Source organism: Pelophylax lessonae (genome assembly GCF_965119305.1).
Source record: "Pelophylax lessonae genome assembly, chromosome: 6".
NCBI classification, from domain to species: domain Eukaryota; kingdom Metazoa; phylum Chordata; class Amphibia; order Anura; family Ranidae; genus Pelophylax; species Pelophylax lessonae.
This window is the reverse complement of record NC_138773.1, coordinates 261,698,018-261,717,978: the sequence shown is the minus strand read 5'-3', so window position 1 is coordinate 261,717,978 and position 19,961 is coordinate 261,698,018. Positions and strand designations below refer to the sequence as shown.

The window sequence follows — 19,961 nt, the reverse complement described above, 5'->3', positions numbered from 1 at the left end:
TCACATACCCATGAGGTATAACCTTTGCTTTTTTTTTTTTTTCATCGGATTACTATTGTTGGAGAGCAGATGGGGACCATCCTTCTTTCCACCTGTAGGAAAAGAAATAGCCGCACATCCAGGGATTCCAATAGGTTTTAAATACCTTTATTTCCAAAACGTTGCAAGTGATGACACCAAAGACACCAGCATGAAGTCTTACGAGACTTCATGCTGGTGTCTTTGGTGTCATCACTTGCAACTTTTTGGAAATAAAGGTATTTGAAACCTATTGGAATCCCTGGATGTGCGGCTATTTCTTTTCCTAAAAGTGTTCCCACGGAGGCGGGCCGGGGCCAGCACTCTATTGGATATCCTATCTCCTGGCAATCACCACACACTATACACCTGGAGCAGTGTCTTTCCTTTCTTCAGTATCCTGGCTTCTTTCCACCTAGTTTTAGTTAGAGTCTGCCATGTCCCTGTGTTTTTTTCCCTGGCCGAGACCATGGAATCCTGAGACGTGGCTGCATTTCAGGTTTTATACCCTTTTTGGGTTCCCTTTTCTTTTTTGGACCTCCTTTGGGTCTATTTTTGTTACTATGTTTATTATGTGTTTTCAGTGTTTCTCTGTCATATGCTTACTACTAGTATGTTTTTTCCTCACAGGGCTTTTTTGCACACGCCAAATGTCACTTACTTGTTAACTTACATACTTAAGCTTTTCTTTATATATGCCTTTATGGCTTTAAGATTTGTATCGTATAACCGGAAAGGCTTAAACTCTAAGCCAGCAATGGCTGGCTTTGAAAGAGTTTAAATCTTCTGTTGCTGATATAGTCTTAGTTCAGGAGACACATTTTTGTGTGGGGGGATACTTTAAATTTGCCTCTAAACTTTTTCCTTCTTCATATGTCTCCTCGGACTCATCTGGGAAGGCAGGATTGGCGATCCTCATAAGGAAAACATGCCCATTAAAAGTCAAAGATTCATGTATTGACCCCTGCTGTAGATACATCGCACTGAACTGCAACTTTATGTCTTCTGTCTTTACTCTCATTATTGTATACACACCTAATTCGGGACAAACTGGATTCCTCGATAATCTTTTTAAAGCTGTTGACCGCTTTTCCCAACCTCAAATGATTGTAGAAGCGAATTTTAACCTAACTATGTCCCCACACAAAGATAAGCAAACGTTATTTCATACTGTTCCTTTAAAAAGGGTTCTATCTCAATCTTCCTCTTTTCGTAAATGTATCCGGGCTCAGAGATTTTTTGATTCCTGGAGAATAAAGCATCCTACTCACAGACAGTTCTCCTACTACTCAGCCCCACATAAAATGTTTTCTCGGCTAGACCATTTCTGCATATCTCCCCCCCCCCCCCCCCAACTTACAGTAGCCTCTGAAATTGCCCCATATCTTGGTCTGACCACACACCCATTACCCTGGATATCACCCTCTCAATATCCTCTCCCAAAACCTGCCATTGGCGCCTCAATGATTATTTTATTTAATCACTAATTACTAAGTCCACGCTAACTAGAAGAACTTACAGAATTTTTTGAATTTAATGTTGGCTCTGTAGTAGAAGCATCAACACTGTGAGAGTCGCACAAAGCTTTTCTCGAGGATTATGTATCTCTGAAGGCTCCCTTTTAAAAAAAGACTCTGCTAGCCTTAAGGCCTCTTTGCTTATTAAACTACGCGCCTTGGAGAGGTTGCTTCTGCACTCCTCCAAATTGGCTTGCCTCCGCGCAGTCACATCCTTCGTGACCAACTTAAATTGCTATAGTTCTTTACACCAAGGTACTGTTCCTCACTCTTTCTTTATGCACTCATACATCTCAGTCATTCCAATTTTCCAAAGCCTGGTAAAGACCCCTCTGTACCAGATAAGTATAGACCCTTAGCCCTTCTTAATTCGGACCACAAGATCTTGGCCAATAGACTAACTCAGTTGCTCCTGAAACTGATTAATAAAGATCAGGTAGTCTTTGATTCAGCTAGACATGCTGGCGATAACACCAGGCGTACAATAGGTCTCATCAAAAAGTTTCCCCACCCTACTTTAGTTCTCAGTCTTGATGCCCAAAAGCCCTTTGACTGCCTTAGCTGGCCTTATATGTTTGCCACACTGTCTCATTACAGGAGCCCCGGACATTATTAAATATTAATGCTACCCAATTACTGTACGTGCTGTGGTTTCCTGGTCCAGTTTACATGCTTCCAATCATTGGTCGGAGATAGAGAGAGGTTCTATATATCCTGTACATCCATGTTCCCTCGTGTGTTCCTCTTCACTTCATGATAATGCTATCTTAAGACGCATGTGCATTGCCCCCATGCTGTTTACTTTAACTGTTTGGAAGAAATGTTACTTGCGCTACTCCCCCTCTTCACCATGCCCCCATTTTCTAACATCCTATTTAGCCCAGTTATACCTGACAGCTAATCTTTTCACGTATATTAACGTGGTTACAGTCTTCCCTTTTTTCAGCTTCGAAATCTAGTCTAGCCCATGTCCTGCCAATTACTCACTTTTGCAGACCTTCGAGAAAAATACAATATCCCTAAAACTTTGTTTTATTTTTATTTTATTTATTTAAACATTTTTTTAAATTGCTAGCTTCCTCTCTTACCTTAGATAAACCCACCGCCTTTGAGTAGATATGTGCACAGGGGACATACCAATTACATTTAATTTCTTCCACTTTGAAAATATTGATGTTTTGGTACAAAACTCCAGATATGCTACATCGACAAGACTCCTCAATTTTAGCTTTATGCTGGTGTTGTGGTCATGAACAAGGCTCTTTCTATCGTATCTTCTGGCAATGTGCACGCTTACTGTCTTTCTGGAATGATGTCAGGTTACTACTTGAACAGTTATTTAACATGTCATTTCCACTAGATCCTTTCCACTATCAACTAGGCCTTCCCTTCTTCAGTGTTACAAAATCGAAAAAAAGTTTGATCTTCTACATACTAGTTGCTGCTCAGAGAGTAATCCCCCTCAACTGGAAATCCACTGTTTTGCCCTCCAAAACACAATTTTTACGTACTATGACTGACATCCAGAGAATGGAACTCCTTACAGCCATTACAAATGACACTCTTTCCCAATTTAATAAATGTTGGTAAACTTGGGATAACTCTGTTTACGGTGATTTCACTCTCCCTAGCACCCCAACTTACATTCACCCCGTCCCTTGTTGATATTACCTTTATAATTATCCCCCCCCCCCCAGGTGGTGTGTACTCCAATATATTCCAATATGCCCCAATTTTTCCTTTATGTCCTATGATTGATCTAATTCATCCTTTATTTTAGTCATTTGTTACACAGATGTCTTGATCCATGTCTGTTATATGCAATGTCTCTTTGTTCTGTCCCCTAGTTATGTTTGTGAACTCTTCTGTAGATGTACTCCTGTTGTATGTCATATTGTCTTCTTCCACTTATTTGTTACTTGATAAATCTCTAATTAAAAACATAATTACAAAAAAAAAGTAATGACTAGCACCAGCTTATCACAGTAAGAAACAGAAGAGAGAAGCTGACTATCCCGCTTGACCCTGACAAGAGTCTTCTTCAGGAACCTATCTTATTTTTATTTATTTTTTTAGAACAAATTTAGTTTATCATTTATTTCAGTTCACTTTTTTATTTTTCATGTAATTAAATTTTTATGTTTTGGGGCCCCCCCAAACTTGAAGTGCCTTGGGCCCCCTCAAGGTCTAAATCCAGCACTGTCATAGTGGTGCTGTATGTATGCGCATTTCCATACATCCTGACATCCCTATGTAGTAAGTATTTCTGATGCATTTTGTCACACTGAATTTCTTGAGAGCTGTGTACGAGTGATTAAATGCCAAGGCATTTTGTCACGTGACCTCTGCTCAGTAAGAGCCGGTTCACACTACCACTACCAGAAAGTCGCCCCGTGACTTGAAGAGACTTGTTTAGAGACTTGGAAGAGACTTGGAAGAGACTTGGAAGAGACTTGTGCACTACTTTGAAGAGACAGGCGACTTTGTCTGTGGGGAATGCCTGGCTAATCTCTTTCTTCTTCCTGGAAAGTCTGATAACAAGTCGTGTCAATTAAGATAAGGAGGCGACTCCCATTGAAGTATATGGGACAGTCGGATCACAGGTCGCCTCAAAGTAGTACCGGACCCTTTTCTGAAGTCGGAGCAACTTCAGTAGTGCCAATTAAGACGGCACTGATTGATTAACATTGCTTTTGTTATGTGAAGCTACCTGGGGCAACACAAGTTGCCTCACAAGTCGCGCTAGTGTGAATGGGCTCTAAAAGGATCAGAGTTCAGATTGTCTCTATATTATTTTCATACCCCTTGTTATTATAAACACTACTTCTGTAGTATGATATTATGTATTCATAATACTGCATCATAGGTTCACATAGCTCTTATTGTCTCCCAGGCCACTAGCAGTCAACTATTCATTTTTGCAATATGTTGACCACAAGTGTCAGTATCAAGTTGTTGTTTTTTTTGTGATGTCACTATTCATTCTATTTTCCTGCCAAAATGCACATACTACTACTCCTTTTGATTGGCTGCCAGTACATACCCTCCTACCCAGCCTGATCTCTGTTGTGCAGCACATTAAGCGAGTTTAATGTAAAGACTGTTTTCATGTGGTTTAATAACAGTGTTTTAATTAATTCAGTGCTTTTAAATATACCTAGACATGGGACCGAATGGTGAATTTGTATATTTCTTTGCAATCCCCTCTGAATATTTAGGTTCAAGTTTAAAATGTGTAGTTGTGTATTGTACATGCAGAACTAACTTTTTGTTGTTTTTTTACCTCCATTTTTTTAGGCGTTTGAGGATATTCATATTGAAAAGCATAAAACTATGAAGACCGTGTTGGAGTATGCTGACAAAGTTTTTACCTACGTCTTTATAGCAGAAATGCTTTTGAAATGGGTCGCCTATGGATTTGTCACATATTTCACAAATGCTTGGTGCTGGTTGGATTTCCTGATTGTGGATGTATGTACCTCTATCTGTTCAACACTACTGTGCCAAGAAAATCATACAATGCTGTAATGTAATGGTCAGCCTTTGTCAGACCACTATTTTGCCACACCAACTTTTCATTCTCAGAAGCTGTAGTACAGCTTCTACGGAAAGAGGAGGGGGTTTGAAAGGGTAAGCATAGTCAGCACTCTTGATGAGCACATATGACAGGTCCCTCAGCACTTTTAAACCCCCCTGCACTGGAGGATTATGGCTGCTGAGGTTATGCAGGAGTGGAGGAGGATGATTTAAACTAAAGCAGGAGCCAGGAGCACAAGGGACACATTGCACTGATAGTAACTATTTTCCCTTGTGCTGATTTTTTTTAATTACACTTAGTTATAAAGTAGTAGCCTCCCAAACCCTCCCATCACTGCCAAAACCAAGGCCGTACTTACAAACATAACTTTGGCACTTAAATGATCATAATGAAGCTCATCTGCCTCTTTCTGACCCCTGTACATTCCTATTGGTCAGTGATGCTTCCCAATATAGTGATAGGTTAATAGGAATGTGAGGGGGCAGAGGTTAGCAGAAAATGTTGACATTACCCACTTGACACTGTTGGATCTTTGCCTGTCAAAAGTAGCCAGAATTCAGCCATGATGGTCATGTTTGAGAGGCTGCTGCTTGAGATGTTCAGACATCTCTAGATGCCTGCATTTTGTATCTGAATTTTATTTTTAATGGGGTCTTTTTCAATTAAAGCAGCATATAGAACTCTATTATCCAACTTATATTTGGCTAAGGTTAGATTGACAACTTCTGGCATACTAGTAACTTAATTTTGCAGTATACAGTGCCTTGCAAAAGTATTCGGCCCCCTTGAACTTTGCAACCTTTTGCCACATTTCAGGCTTCAAACATAAAGATATAAAACTGTAATTTTTTTGTGAAGAATCAACAACAAGTGGGACAACACAATCATGAAGTGGAACAAAATTTATTGGATATTTCAAACTTTGTTAACAAATAAAAAACGGAAAAATTGGGCGTGCAAAATTTTTCAGCCCCTTTACTTTCAGTGCAGCAAACTCTCTCCAGAAGTTCAGTGAGGATCTCTGAATGATCCAATGATGACCTAAATGACTAATGATGATAAATAGAATCCACCTGTGTGTAATCAAGTCTCTGTATAAATGCACCTGCACTGTGATAGTCTCAGAGGTCCGTTTAAAGCGCAGAGAGCATCATGAAGAACAAGGAACACACCAGGCAGGTCCGAGATACTGTTTTAGAAAAGTTTAAAGCCGGATTTGGATACAAAAAGATTTACCAAGCTTTAAAGATCCCAAGGAGCACTGTGCAAGCGATAATATTGAAATGGAAGGAGTATCAGACCACTGCAAATCTACGAAGGCCTGGCCGTCCCTCTAAACTTTCAGCTCATAAAAGGAGAAGACTGATCAGAGATGCAGACAAGAGGCCCATGATCACTCTGGATGAACTGCCGAGATCTACAGCTGAGGTGGGAGACTCTGTCCATAGGACAACAATCAGTCATATACTACACAAATTTGGCCTTTATGAAAGAGTGGCAAGAAGAAAGCCATTTCTTAAAGATATCCATAAAAAGTGTCGTTTAAAGTTTGCTACAAGTCACCTGGGAGACACACCAAACATGTGGAAGAAGGTGCTCTGGTCAGATGAAACCAAACTCGAACTTTTTGGCAACAATGCAAAACTTTATGTTTGGCGTAAAAGCAACACAGCTCATCACCCTGAACACACCATCCCCATTGTCAAACATGGTGGTGGCAGCATCATGGTTTGGGCCTGCTTTTCTTCAGCAGGGACAGGGAAGATGGTTAAAATTGATGGGAAGATGGATGGAGTCAAATACAGGACCATTTTGGAAGAAAACCTGATGGAGTCTGCAAAAGACCTGAGAATGGGACGAAGATTTGATCCAAAAAATAAAGCAAAATCTACAATGGAATGGTTCACAAATAAACATATCCCGGTGTTACAATGGCCAAGTCAAAGTCCAGACCTGAATCCAATCGAGAATCTGTGGAAAGAACTGAAAACTGCTGTTCACAAACGCTCTCCATCCAACCTCACTGAGCTCGAGCTGTTTTGCAAGGAGGAATGGGCAAAAATTTCAGTCCCTCGATGTGCAAAACTGATAGAGACATACCCCAAGCGACTTACAGCTGTAATCGCAGCAAAAGGTGGCACTACAAAGTATTAACTTAAGGGGGCGAAATAATTTTGCACAATTGTTGATTCTTCACAAAAAATTACAGTTTTATATCTTTATGTTTGAAGCCTGAAATGTGGCAAAAGGTCACAAAGTTCAAGGGGGCCGAATACTTTTGCAAGGCACTGTATATTGCAGAATACACAGTAGCATTGTTTTACATAGCCAGAAGTGGAACAAGGGCTCTATTTACTTTTTATTTATTAATAGATAATACATTATATATACTATGTATCAGGTTTGCACTTATTTAGAAAAATACATAACTGGCATTTTTTCTTTTTAAGATATCTTTGGTGAGCCTTATAGCCAATGCCTTGGGGTACTCAGAATTAGGAGCGATAAAGTCACTTAGAACACTGCGAGCACTGAGACCCCTGAGGGCCCTGTCACGGTTTGAAGGCATGAGGGTGAGTTTACATTTAAAAACTGCATAATGAATTCTTTTCAATGCCTTTTTAATGTAATCATAAATAGTGCATTAAAGTGGAAAGCATAACTAAAGGCAAACATTTTTTTTTAGTTTTGGATAGAGTGGGGTACAATAAAAACACCTGTCAGGTTTTTATTGCTGTCTGTGCCCCCACTAGTTTGTGTAACTAGAGTGTCTTAGTCAACAGAGTTGCAGGAAGTTATAGGACAGGAAGTGTAGGGAAATCTCCAGAGGGCAAAGAAATACTGACAGGGGTTATAACTCTTCCCTATTCTATCCATAATGAAAAAATAAAAAAGTTTGACTTTAGTTCTACTTGAAGATTTTTTTTTTTTAGGAGAGGGAACACATTAGTTATGTGTAATAGTATGTGTCCTATTACCTGCATTTCGCTACTTCTTGTAAAAATCCTCCCAGCTGGGTCTCCTCAATAGCTGCTGAATACTGCCCTGAGTAGCTGTCTTTTGGCATTGTGAAGATCAACAGCAGCCACTGCTACTGAGAAAAGTTGCACTGCTCGCCTGCCCCTTTTTGCCTTCTATGCTTTTCATATTGCTCATATTACTATTCTCCCACAATGCACTGCATTCTGTGAATGGAGGAGTAGTTAAATTACAGGATTTCCACCGCCTATTCACATAATGTGATGCATTGTGGAAGTCTAGTCATATGAGATTAGAAATGGCAGAGAGGACAGAAGGGGCCTGATAAGCAGCGCTAGAAGATAGCCTCTTAGGGAAATATCTGGCAGCTATGAAGGACACACAGAGGGGAAGATCTTTACCTGAAGCAACCGTCTGAATACACACCTTTACACATAGTTAACTAAATAACAACAAACATATTCCATTCCATAATTAGAGTATCCTCAGAAGCATTGTTAAAACCATTATTAAAAATCAGCATTATCACATGCTTTAGAGCAACACGTGTAACATGCATTTGTGCATGGCAGTGCAATTCTTTCTGAATGACACCCCAACACACCGTGCAATGGATGTGCATTGTGCTGCTAAAAAATATTTTCTTTGGGAGCGCAACATATGTTTGTGCTCTGCAACGTACATCTATCACAAGGTGCATTATGGTGCCATTAAAAATGAATGGCAACACATCGCACCAAGGTATGTAATGTGCGTTGTACCTATCTGTACACCCATGTGAAGGGGCGTCTATGACTGCACAGGATGCACAGGTGTTCCATGCATTCACATGCAGGCAATCCTATTCATGTCTATTGGGACTCAGCAGTTGCACGGACACATCTGCTGGTCCCAATTTGAAAGACGTACAAGTGCGTGTCCCTGAGCACAGACAGTGTGCATTGAGGGACATGTCCCTGCACTCGAACAGCTGTCAATCGGCTGTGTGGATGCAGATGTTTCATCCCAATAGACATGGTTGGGACTGCCTGCATGTGGATACATTGAACACCTGTGCATCCCGTGTGGGCAAAGATGGCCCTTCGCACAGATGTATGGATTGGTTAACCCATGTGAATGAGGCTTAAAAGTACTCATCCTAGAGACAGGCAGGAAACTATCATTCTCAAAAGGAGGTCAGAAATGGCTGGTCACATTTTTCTATCATTGAAATTGCCCTTTAAAAATGTACAATTCATAAATATAAAGAGGAATGCATATCTCCCACTAGGGGACAACTTTATATTTTTTACCTAAATTATTTATATAATGTTATATGTCACTGTGCTTCAGACTTTAGGGGGGGGGGGGCAGACGTTGGCCAGTGAGAGTGGAAAATGTCCTGGCATTTGTGGGAGTAAACAATGTTTTAGGCTCTGCTGTAGGTGGTAGTAAAAAATGTCCCAGAGTTGGTGGCTTTTGGGATTAGAAGAAGGGAGGGGAGGAGGAATAATGCTCTGTCATTGGTGTCAGAGAAAGAAACAGTGCCCAATTGTTTGTGCCAGTAAAAGGAATAATGCCTCGTCATTGGTGCCAGTGGATGAAAAAGTGATCTACATATAGGCAGGCAACAGTTTGGGGACCACTGATTTAGATATTATTGGAACATTTTTCATAGTTTACTAAAGTTTGTCAGTCCACTCACTTTCAAGCGGAATGGCAGACAAATATAAAATTAACTAAGTACAGTTATGTTTTTATTAGAATCCATAAAGAGACGTCACTTTGCCTATGAAAGAAAAGGGGGCTGTCTCTGCAAATGGCATCTACTGTCCCCCATATATTCACCTTACCAGCCTTCTAAGCTGCTTCTTCCTCCAACATTGCATAGGAAAGTATTTGTGCACAATTCATATCTGACATAGGCAGTGTTGGGGTAGTTACTCAAAAAATTTAACTAGTTACTAGGTACTAGTTACTTCTGTAAATTGTAATGAGATTACTTTACTAGTTACTGCATTTGAAAAGTAACTTCCCTACTTATTACTTTACTTTCCTCTTTCTTAATTGACCGTGTAGAAGAAGATACATGACACTCTTTCTGCATAGAGTTTATTGTATAAACACAGGCTTTGGGAAACACGAGAACAAAACCTGAAAAAACAGAATAAAACATAAAGTGCAACAAAAAGTCATAAACTTCATCCCTCTCTATTCTTCGAAATAACGATTGTATCGCACGGCTTGGGTAGCGCAGGAAAGCGCGTTCCTATAGCCTAGTAAAGTAGTGTAGTTACCTCCTATAGCCTAGTAAAGTAGTGTAGTTACCAATATTACCAAATTAGTTACCAAAAAAAGTAATGTAGTTACTGTAATCAGTTACTTTGTAACTAGTTACCCCCAACACTGGACATAGGAATGTGCCCGGCTTTGCATCTTTTTTTGGTGCGAGCAATTTTTTATCTTTGAGTAAGTTTTTTTTGTATTTTTTTTTTTTTTTACTTACAAAAGTTTGCACTTTTGGTTTAGTGAATCAACTGTGTTTTAAAAATCAAAGCTATCCTTCAGTTTGAGTATACTTTTTATTGCAAAAATCTAGTATGAGGTTGAGATAAGGGGCAGCTTTGGAAAGTTTACTTTGGAAAGTCTTTTTTTCTTTGAACTTTTAATGTCATGTTTTATACATTAATTTAATACATTAATTTATTACCATTAATTTATTACCATTAATTTATTACCATTTCCTGACCTTTCAGGTGGTTGTGAATGCTTTAATTGGTGCCATACCTTCCATCATGAATGTGCTTCTGGTCTGCCTTATATTCTGGTTGATATTTAGCATTATGGGAGTGAACCTGTTTGCGGGTAAATTTTACTACTGTGTTAATACTACATCCGGTGTCATGTTCCCTACAACTGAGGTTGACAACCGCACTGAATGCTCTAATCTCAGTAACACCACTAAAGGTGCCCGCTGGAGGAATGTCAAAGTGAACTTTGATAATGTTGGAGCAGGATATCTTGCATTACTTCAAGTGGTAGGTAGCATGATCTTTTTTTTTTTTTTGTAAAGTGTATGTGAACCCTAAGAATTCTTTTTTCTTATTTTTCTGTTTAGTCAGTTAAATATACCATTAAACATTTTTTGTAATATATGGCTGGTCAATAAGAGAAAAAAAAATACCTATCGATCCTGCCAGAAATACAGTGAGCTTGTAAATTCCTGTGTGAATTGTCCTAGCTGCACTGAAATCTCAAAAAGTGTTATCGGCCTTTGCTAATTATTTTCTGTGATCTACAGAACCCCCCCCCCCCCATGTTATGTGGATGAGGAGAAGGGGAGTTTTGTTGTGGTTTCAATTTCGGAGCAAGCAGATTAGCATGACAACACTGCTCCTCCAAAAATTCAGTGAGTAAGTGTTGTCACCCTAGAACAGGAAGTGTGTTACTGTCAGGATCACCAGGTAAAAATAATGTAGAGGGAAAACATTGAAAAAGAAAATTAATTCAGCCACCAAATCTGAAGGACTGGTAAGCTGCAAGCTGTCTGTGTTACATGCATTTGTCCCTGGGTCTTCTGCCCTAAACGTTCGTGCCACTAAGTATATTGTTCAGCGTCTTCCAGCTGCAGAAGCTTTCAGGCTCTCATAGTTTTACAAGGGTGCTACACTGGAAATTGTGCTACACAAGCTATTGGCAGTAAGGCTGGACAGTGCGCCTGCACCTTCTGTTAGCGCAAAAACACCAGAATCGTATCCACAGTAGCTAAACTCCCAGTGTAAATGAGGCCTTAAAATAAATTAAAACTTTAGGGTTTGTTGATATGGAAGGTGGCTGTGGGCAAAACTACATTTTTTTCTTTTTTTACCAGCTAAATGCTCATAATACAGAATAAGGCAGACTGTTTCTTTTTGCTTTCACATTCCCTTTTCGATTTAGCTGATTGAGTCTCTAGTAGGCTTATTAAAAACAGAAAAATTAAAAATGTGTCCATTTGCTTAAAAAAAACGAGCACATCGATTGAATATCAACATCAACTTTATTTTTACACCTTTAAGCAAATTGCTCTTAAAAGGAAATTTGCACAGAGTCCCATAGTACCTACCTGGCTACAGTTCATTAATCAAAGTCTCCCTTTATATCACCTCTGTACAAAGCTTTGTGGAAGTCTAATTAGCTATGGGGCCCTTGGGCTAATTTCCTGCTTATGGTTTACTGTGAATTATCTAATGCAGTATTGTAAAGAACTACATAAGCAGATGACAGATGCAACACGTTTGTATATATAAAACAATACTGATTTGTAAAAGAGCGTTCAAACATGGTTTTCATATTCTGTTACTTGTATGTAAAAACATGCTTGTATTGGTGTTGCTGAAGGTTGTTTAAATATTAAACAACATACAACAACATAAATGATTTGCTCCAAACCATCATTGGAAGACACGGCAGGCCTTGGAGTGCTGCTCCAAGGAGAAGAGCAATAGAAGCAATAGGCATACTCTGCACTTTACTGACCATACCCCCGTGCATTTTAAATCGGAGTTCCGGCCACAGTATCGTTTTTTTTTTAAATACTTCCCAAAACAGTTATCCACCGCCCTTCATACATCCGCTAATCTGGTTTAATACATTTAAATAATATATTGACAATCATTAAATCTTTGCTGGTCACCCGAAGCCTATGTGTGCAAATATATGCCGTGCTTCCTCTTTCTAGATGAAGGGGGCCGATGAATGCAGCGCAAAATCTCACGTATGCCCAGTACTATGCGATCGGCATAGTATAGGGACGCCTATCATTGCGTTATTTCCTGTTTGCAAATAACGCGATGAGAGGAGTGGCCAGCCGCCTTCGTCACTGCCCATTGCATCCTGAGAGTGATGACTAATAGCTCCCAGGATGCATTGCGGGACAGGAAGTGACGGCGCGGGCCGCGGCCGAGGAGGGAGGAAGTTGAAGGAAAGGTGAGTATATTTTCTTCTGAAACAAGGTAAGTTAAAAAAAAAAAACGGAATATCAAATTCTTTTACAGGTGACAATAAGGAAGCGGATGTCACAAAATCTAAAGTAACGATTTTGTGGCCGGAACTCCGCTTTAAGTAAGAGCTTGGTTTTTGCATCTAGCCTTGAAAGAGAGTCACATTGTGTTACCAAACCCAAAAGTTTACTCTCAGAAATGCTCCTTGCAGGGTACTTCATGAAGACCCTTCCACTACTTATTCTGCCAGTGCAGTGAGTACATTTTGGGGTTGGTTTACTAAAACTGGAGGGTGCAAAATCTGGTTCAGCTCTGCTTAGAAACAAATCGAGGTTTTTTTGTCAAAGCTTAACTGAACAAACTGATGTTAGAAGCTGATTGGCTACCATGCACAGCCACACCAGATTTTGTATGCTCCAGTTTTAGTAAATCAACTCTGTTTTTTTGTCACCAGGCATCCCTTTCTCAGATGTGCAAAATTACCATTCGGTCCTTTATGCAAGGTTAAAAAACAAGTTTATTTGTACATCCCCTCTTCTCAAAATGTTCATGGGGGACATTACCGACCTCTGGGAATGTTGAAATTCAGTTCCCCCCACCTAAAAAAAAAAAGAAAATGAGGAGTTTTGGACAGCAAAACCAAAAGATTTGATTGATCTGTAATCCCTTTCAACTAAAACTGGCAAAGGCCAAAAGCAATGGAACAATATACTAAAAGCACAAAGTTACTTTTAATGAACTTGTACTATATGTAATTGTCTACCCCTCCTTCCTTTAGCACAACCTGCCTTCCAAAGGGAAGAGCCATACCCTTCTGCTTTCACTAGTGAACATCCTTTAAGGGGCCTGGGCAGCTCGAGTGGAAGTTCTCCTCTCCCTCTCCCTTCCTGCAATCTTCTGGGACACGTCACGGGTTCCAGAAGATTGCCCAGTCAATCAGGACGCGCAGTGCGACTCGTGCATGCACAGTGCGAACCAGGCTGTGAAGCCGCAAGCTGTCACAGCCAGGTGCCCACACTAGTAATGCCAGCGCCAGGGAGAGGCGAAGGAGAGAACAGAGGCTTCAGGCGGCCACATCGCTGGATTGTGGGACAGGTGAGGGTGTTTATTAAAATTCAGCAGCTACATTCTTTGTAGTTGGCTGACTTTTAATAAACACAGAAACAGCTGGAACTCCGCTTTAAGGCTACATTCACACTTAGCTGAGTATTTTCAGACGTTGTTTAGCTTTTTTTTTTTTTAGCACATTTGCAAATATTAAAGGCATTTTTTTAGGGGTTTTTCAACTAAAAGGTGTGGAGTGCTGCTGAAAAAGGGGCGGAGAGCTGATGTTTGAGCAGAAAAGCACGTGACAAAATAGAAAAAACGCTCAAGCTGCATTTCCATTCATTCTATGGGAACAAAAACACTCAAATCCCTAAAAAAATAGCTCATGTACTTTTTTGAGCAACAGGCATTTTGCTACAGGTGACAAAACGCTCAAATGAGAACAGGGGCCATTGAAATGATATAATTTTGCTTGTTGAGTGTTTCTGAGCGTCGAGCTTCGAGCTGAAAAAAAAAAACGTAAAAACGTGGTCTAAAGCAGGGCTCAACATTTCAAGTCCTGAGCTACTAGCCAGGCCTTAAGGGTTACTCGCCACCAGTTGCCCCACCTATAGGAGACCCCCCCATTATGTGACCATAAATAAGACATGCTGTGCCTTGTAGTCCTATATGAGACCCCCCCATCATGTGACCATAAATAGGACATGCTGTGCCTTGTAGTCCTATATGAGACCCCCCCTTAGGCATGTGAATAGAAATATGGAATGCTGAGCCTTGTAGTCCTATAGGAGATGCCCCCCCCCAACCATGTGACCATAAATAAGACATGCTGAGCCTTGTAATCCAATATTAGACCCCCCCAACCATGTGACCATATATATGGATTGCAGCCTCACCTGTGCAGGAGAATAGAGAGGAAGAGGAAAGGCGGCCGGATAATCAGAGCGGGGATCGCAGCACTGTAACATCTTTCATTTGAATTGCCGGGCGCTCATCTTAACACGTAGTCCTGGCTCGGCTCCTATGATAGATGTCACATGTACCGGTGGTGTTCTGTCTATCAAAGGAGCCGAGCCAGGAGGCAAGACTACGTGTGAAGCTAAGCACCTGGCAATTCAAATGAAAGATGTTACAGTGCAGCGATCCCCGCTCTGATTCCTCTTCCTCTCCTCTCTCGTCCTCGCCCGCAATCATTTTCCACTCGCAAAATGCGAGCAGGCGAGTGGAAAATTTGAGGGCTGGTCTAAAGGACAGGAACCTGTAAATGCATTGGTGGATTGGGGTATGCAATCATTACTAGCAAATTGGTTTGCGAGGGCTTACCTTTAAGTGATTGTAAAGTCTCGTTTTTTGTTTTTTAAATAACAAACATGTTATATTTAGGCCCCGTTCACACTGGGGCGACGCTACTTTGCCGGGCGACCTCGCAGGTCGCGGCGCGCTGCTCGCACCGCGACCTCGGAGCGGCCGGCATGGACTTCATAACATTGAAGTCAATGCAGGTCGCTCCGGGTCGCCCCAAAGAAGCTCCGGACCCTTTTTCTAAGTTGGAGCGACTTGTGTCGCTCCTATTAGAACGGGTCCACAGCTTCTCTGTGGAAGGCTACCTACGGCGAACTGTCAGGCGACCAGGTCGCCTGACAGGTCGCCGCAGTGTGAACGGGGGCTTACCTCTTCTGTGCAGTTGGTTTTGCACAGGGCAGCCTGGATCCTCCTCTTGTCGGATCCCTCTTTGGCTCTCCTGCCCCCTCCCTCCTGTTAAGTACCCCCACAGCAAGCAGCTTGCTATGGAGGCACCCAAGCTGAGCTGCAGCTCTGTGTGTTTATTCAGACACAGAGTTGCGATTTGGCCCTGCCCCCCTCTCTCCTGGTTGGCTAACTGGTTTTGATTGACAGCCGCGGTTGCCAATGGCACAGCGGCTGTGTCTCAGCCAGTCAGGAGGGGGAGTCCCAGATGGCCAAGGGACTCGTAGACATCACTAGATAGAGAGGGGGTACAGGTAAGGTTAGGGGGTGCTGGGGAGGCTGTTACACACAGAAGACTATTTATGTTATTGCATAGAATGCACTAAGATAAAAAAAAAACCTTCTGACTTTACAACTCCTTTGAAAAAAAAAATCATATAGAGTATAGAACGCTGAATCTATTCACAATAAATATAAATGCATCAACATAATACATTCATTAGTAAGCTAAGGTAGAAGAAAGCAATGAAACAGCTTTTCTATTATGTATTTTATAACTAGCCCCCGCACTACTCAGCTGGTGCTAAATCTAAAGGCAATTGTACAGATTATAACATATGTTCCAGCTTAAACTAAACCTGTACTGAGAGAAGATGGTGGCTTTCCTTGCTAATATACCCTTCTAAAAATGCTAGTTGCTTAGCCATTGCATAGCTTAATACTTCTGCTGTCTCTAACAAGAACAAGCGTGCAGATCAAGAGTTCTAAATTCACTCTGATTTTCCTGATCTATATGCTTGTTCCAGGCTAGTGTTTCAAAGAATCAAGCCAAGAAGAAACAGGTTAATAGAATTTTAAGTAATAGCATACTATTGCAATAGCACACTATATACCTAAGCCCCATACACATGGGCCAAATGCCGGGCGACATCGGCTGGTTAAAAAAACTGGCTGATATTCGGCTTGTGTGTATGCCAGCCGGTCCAACAGAAGCTGGCCGTTTTCCTGGCTTCTGTTGGACGAGCATGCTGGAAACCCAGCAGCTGACAGGTTCCCGATCAGCGTTCTCAGCCAATGGCTGAGTACGCTGATCGGAGTGTTCCGGCTGTAGGGCCGCCCCCCTGTCAGAACACAAGAGCTCAGCGGGGGAGTTCGCTGTACTAACTTTGGATAGTTAGAACAGCTAATCCGACCGGAGCTGACAGGTTTTTTTTTTTCCGTTCAACCCAACCCCTTTTTTTACATACAAGTAAAAGTGATAAATCACCAAAACAAAGACACTTCAACTTTAATAAAAATAGGCTCCAAACAATGGCTTTAACTTTTTTCTTTTAAAAAGGCTCCTTTTTCCAGTGAGTTAGCCTTGTAAATTGAGCCTATGGTCTGTATGGATACTGTAGTATTTGATGCTGTGATTTGAATCCATAATATCTTTTAACCAGTAATGTATACATCTGTTTTCTTAAAGGCTACGTTTAAGGGATGGATGCCTATCATGTATGCAGCTGTTGATTCAAGAGCTGTGAGTATCAACCCTTGGTTTAGTTGGTGTACGTTATTCCAATCCTGACATCTTTTTATGTGTGCCTAGACCTTCAGCAGCAATATTCATTGGGTAAAATACCTGGCCCCATACTTTGATCATCATGGTTTAATTTAGCTTTAGTTTGCAGTAAGTAAACAAGCTACTTCAACAGAACTATGGGGTTTATTTACCAAAGGCAAATCCACTGCACACTAAAAATGCACTGCAAGTGCACTTGGAAGTGCAGTTGCACTAGATCTGAGGAGGACATGCAAGGAAGATAAATCAGCAGAGCTTCCGCTGGTTTCAGATCTTTCCCTCAGATCTTCAGTAACTGCATGTAAAAGCAGAAACTGGTGTTCAGTGGACTGGAAAACCAGCCATGAAACCACCAAATGATGGGACTTTATAGGTGTAAGGTTATGGCACAGACAGAGCAAACAAAAATTGGGTTAAAATTATTTATTGAAATTTATTAATTAACATTGTGAATTAAAAAGATACAGGATATGTATCCAAAAGTTCATGGTCAAAATTCATCGACAGAGATTACAGTAAAAGTACATATGAATACTACGTTCGTGTAAACCGAGGAGATGCAGGGGGTCATCGGGGTCCTACATGTTTCGCCAATTCAATGGCTTCGTCAGGGACCAAGTGACTTGTGACCTCTCGCAAAGGTTCTAAACACTAATAAATAGAAATATTAGTAGTATTCATTATGCGCATGTAAACGCATGAATTACAAAACAATGCATTATTGTTTAAGGCATGAACATACAAATAGGTATAAACAACTTACCAACACGTAATACACAAAAGAGAAATAACTGTAGACTGCATAACTGGACGTGCGTATAACTTGGTGCCGGACCCTTCCCCCAGGTCCTAAAATGGATGCGGGGTAGTGAGTGCCCTGATAGGCCAGCCAATGCTGGACCGGGCTGGGACAAAACAGTCGGGTAATTTATCGATTGCAGCAGAGCAGGATAAAAAATTCCAGCCTCTGAAAGGGGAAAGGGATAGGTTACAACCTAATTAGAAATTGAAAATGATCAAGCATATTGCACATTAAGCCAAATAGGCAAAGGGTAATGAATACTCCTCTTACAAGGAGGGAGTACTAAAGCCTGCAGAGGAAACCACAAAAGGGGAGGACCAAGCGTCCCGAAATGAGTGTAAAAAAAAAAAAAAGAACCTCATGCAGCAACCACTATATGCTGGAAAAGTGCAGGAGAAACCATGATGAGCTGAAAAATGAAGGGGAGAAGAAGAGAAGAAAACAAAGAGTGTATAAGTAGTCCCCAATAAGTGATGGGGACATCATAGGGAAGGAACAAGGAGGGGAGGAGGGTGATAAAATGGAAAGTGCAGATAGGTGGTAGTAATAATGTATGAGGTATCTGAATCTCCAGTGAACACCTAAGTAATAGTGATTGATGACCTGGAGGAGATTGCCAGGTGATCAAACATGCAAAGTGAAAAGACCATAAGAGCTAAGAAGCAAAAAGAAGGGCCCGTGATTAGGGCTGGGTGGTCAAGAAGGATAAAAAAGGGATCGATAGGAAGAGTACTCCCGCCAACAGGCAGAACTTACCCGAAAGTCAGATCTAAGTTGCATCCGTCCCGCACACCGCAGCGTCAGGTAGTGATGACCTGATCGTACTGCGCCGCCGTAGGTCCTTAAATAGTCCGGTCCCACCGGAAGTGACACGGCCATAACCGGCCTATAGGTCACTTCCGGTGCGGGCGCCAACTAGTGGCCGGACGAGCGCACGCCGCGCATGCGCGGGGAGCGCCTATGTCCGGCCAGAAACATCCGTCCCTCGGGAGGGCGGATGCGGGAGCCTCAGGGGGAGGAGCGGGAGATTCCGCTGATTAACCCCCCTAGCCCCTGGCTTGGCGCCCGAGCACTGGCCGAGGGCCAAAGGGACATCACAGGTACCGGCAAACCAAATAGGCACGTTAACAAACAGAGTGCAGTAAACAGTTTTACATCAAAGAAGAAAAGAATATCTAAATACAACCAGCAATAAAAGACTTCCAATTTTCAGCACCCTAGACATATCCCTGAGAAGAGGGGGCTGTGTCAGGGTGAAAATAATGCACATATAGTTATATCAAAAAACATCCAATGCAATAGTCGCAAAAGGACAGCGACTGGGAATACATGAAGAAAATAGCAGAAATAAAAGGAAAAGAAAAGAAGCAAAAGGGGAAGGAGAAGCTAGGGGATCAAAGAGTGAACCTATAAAGGGAGGAGCTAAATGCAACCGTTCTATTCCAGAAAGGGTTTGTAGGATATGGCGGTATTTAAACCGGGGGATTTTGTGGCCTGAAGCCTATAGATCCACTTAACTTCGTTTTTGAGTATATTATTATCAAAATTACCACCCCGTGGGTTCTGTTTGATTACTTCCAATACGGAGAAAAGTATAGTGTAAGGATCAAACTTGTGGTGTATGCCGACGTGCTTACAAATGGGGGTGTACATCATGCCCGTATCAATGTAATACAGGTGGTCGTGTATACGCCGGGCAAAGGGCCTTTTCGTCTTGCCGACGTAAAAGGCCCCACATATACAGGTAGCCAAATATACAACCCCCTCCGTAGAGCACGTGGCATAGAACCTAGGCTTGAGTGTACCCCCCCGGTGGAGAGGCAGAAGGTAACCCTCTCTGACCCAGGGG

The 19,961-nt window shown here is 41.5% G+C and overlaps 1 protein-coding gene across 3 annotated transcripts in view; it reads left to right on the top strand.

Moving 5' to 3' along the window:
* Positions 1-19,961, top strand: part of LOC309557913 (sodium channel protein type 2 subunit alpha-like) — a 244,726-nt gene that overhangs the window by 203,659 nt on the left and 21,106 nt on the right. For all 3 annotated transcript variants that reach the window (XM_082260781.1, XM_082260780.1, XM_082260782.1), the window contains 4 exons: positions 4,833-5,006; positions 7,524-7,646; positions 10,788-11,069; positions 17,215-17,268. In XM_082260781.1, the coding sequence (XP_082116907.1) occupies positions 4,833-5,006; positions 7,524-7,646; positions 10,788-11,069; positions 17,215-17,268 (633 nt within the window). The remainder of the gene's footprint in view (positions 1-4,832; positions 5,007-7,523; positions 7,647-10,787; positions 11,070-17,214; positions 17,269-19,961) is intronic.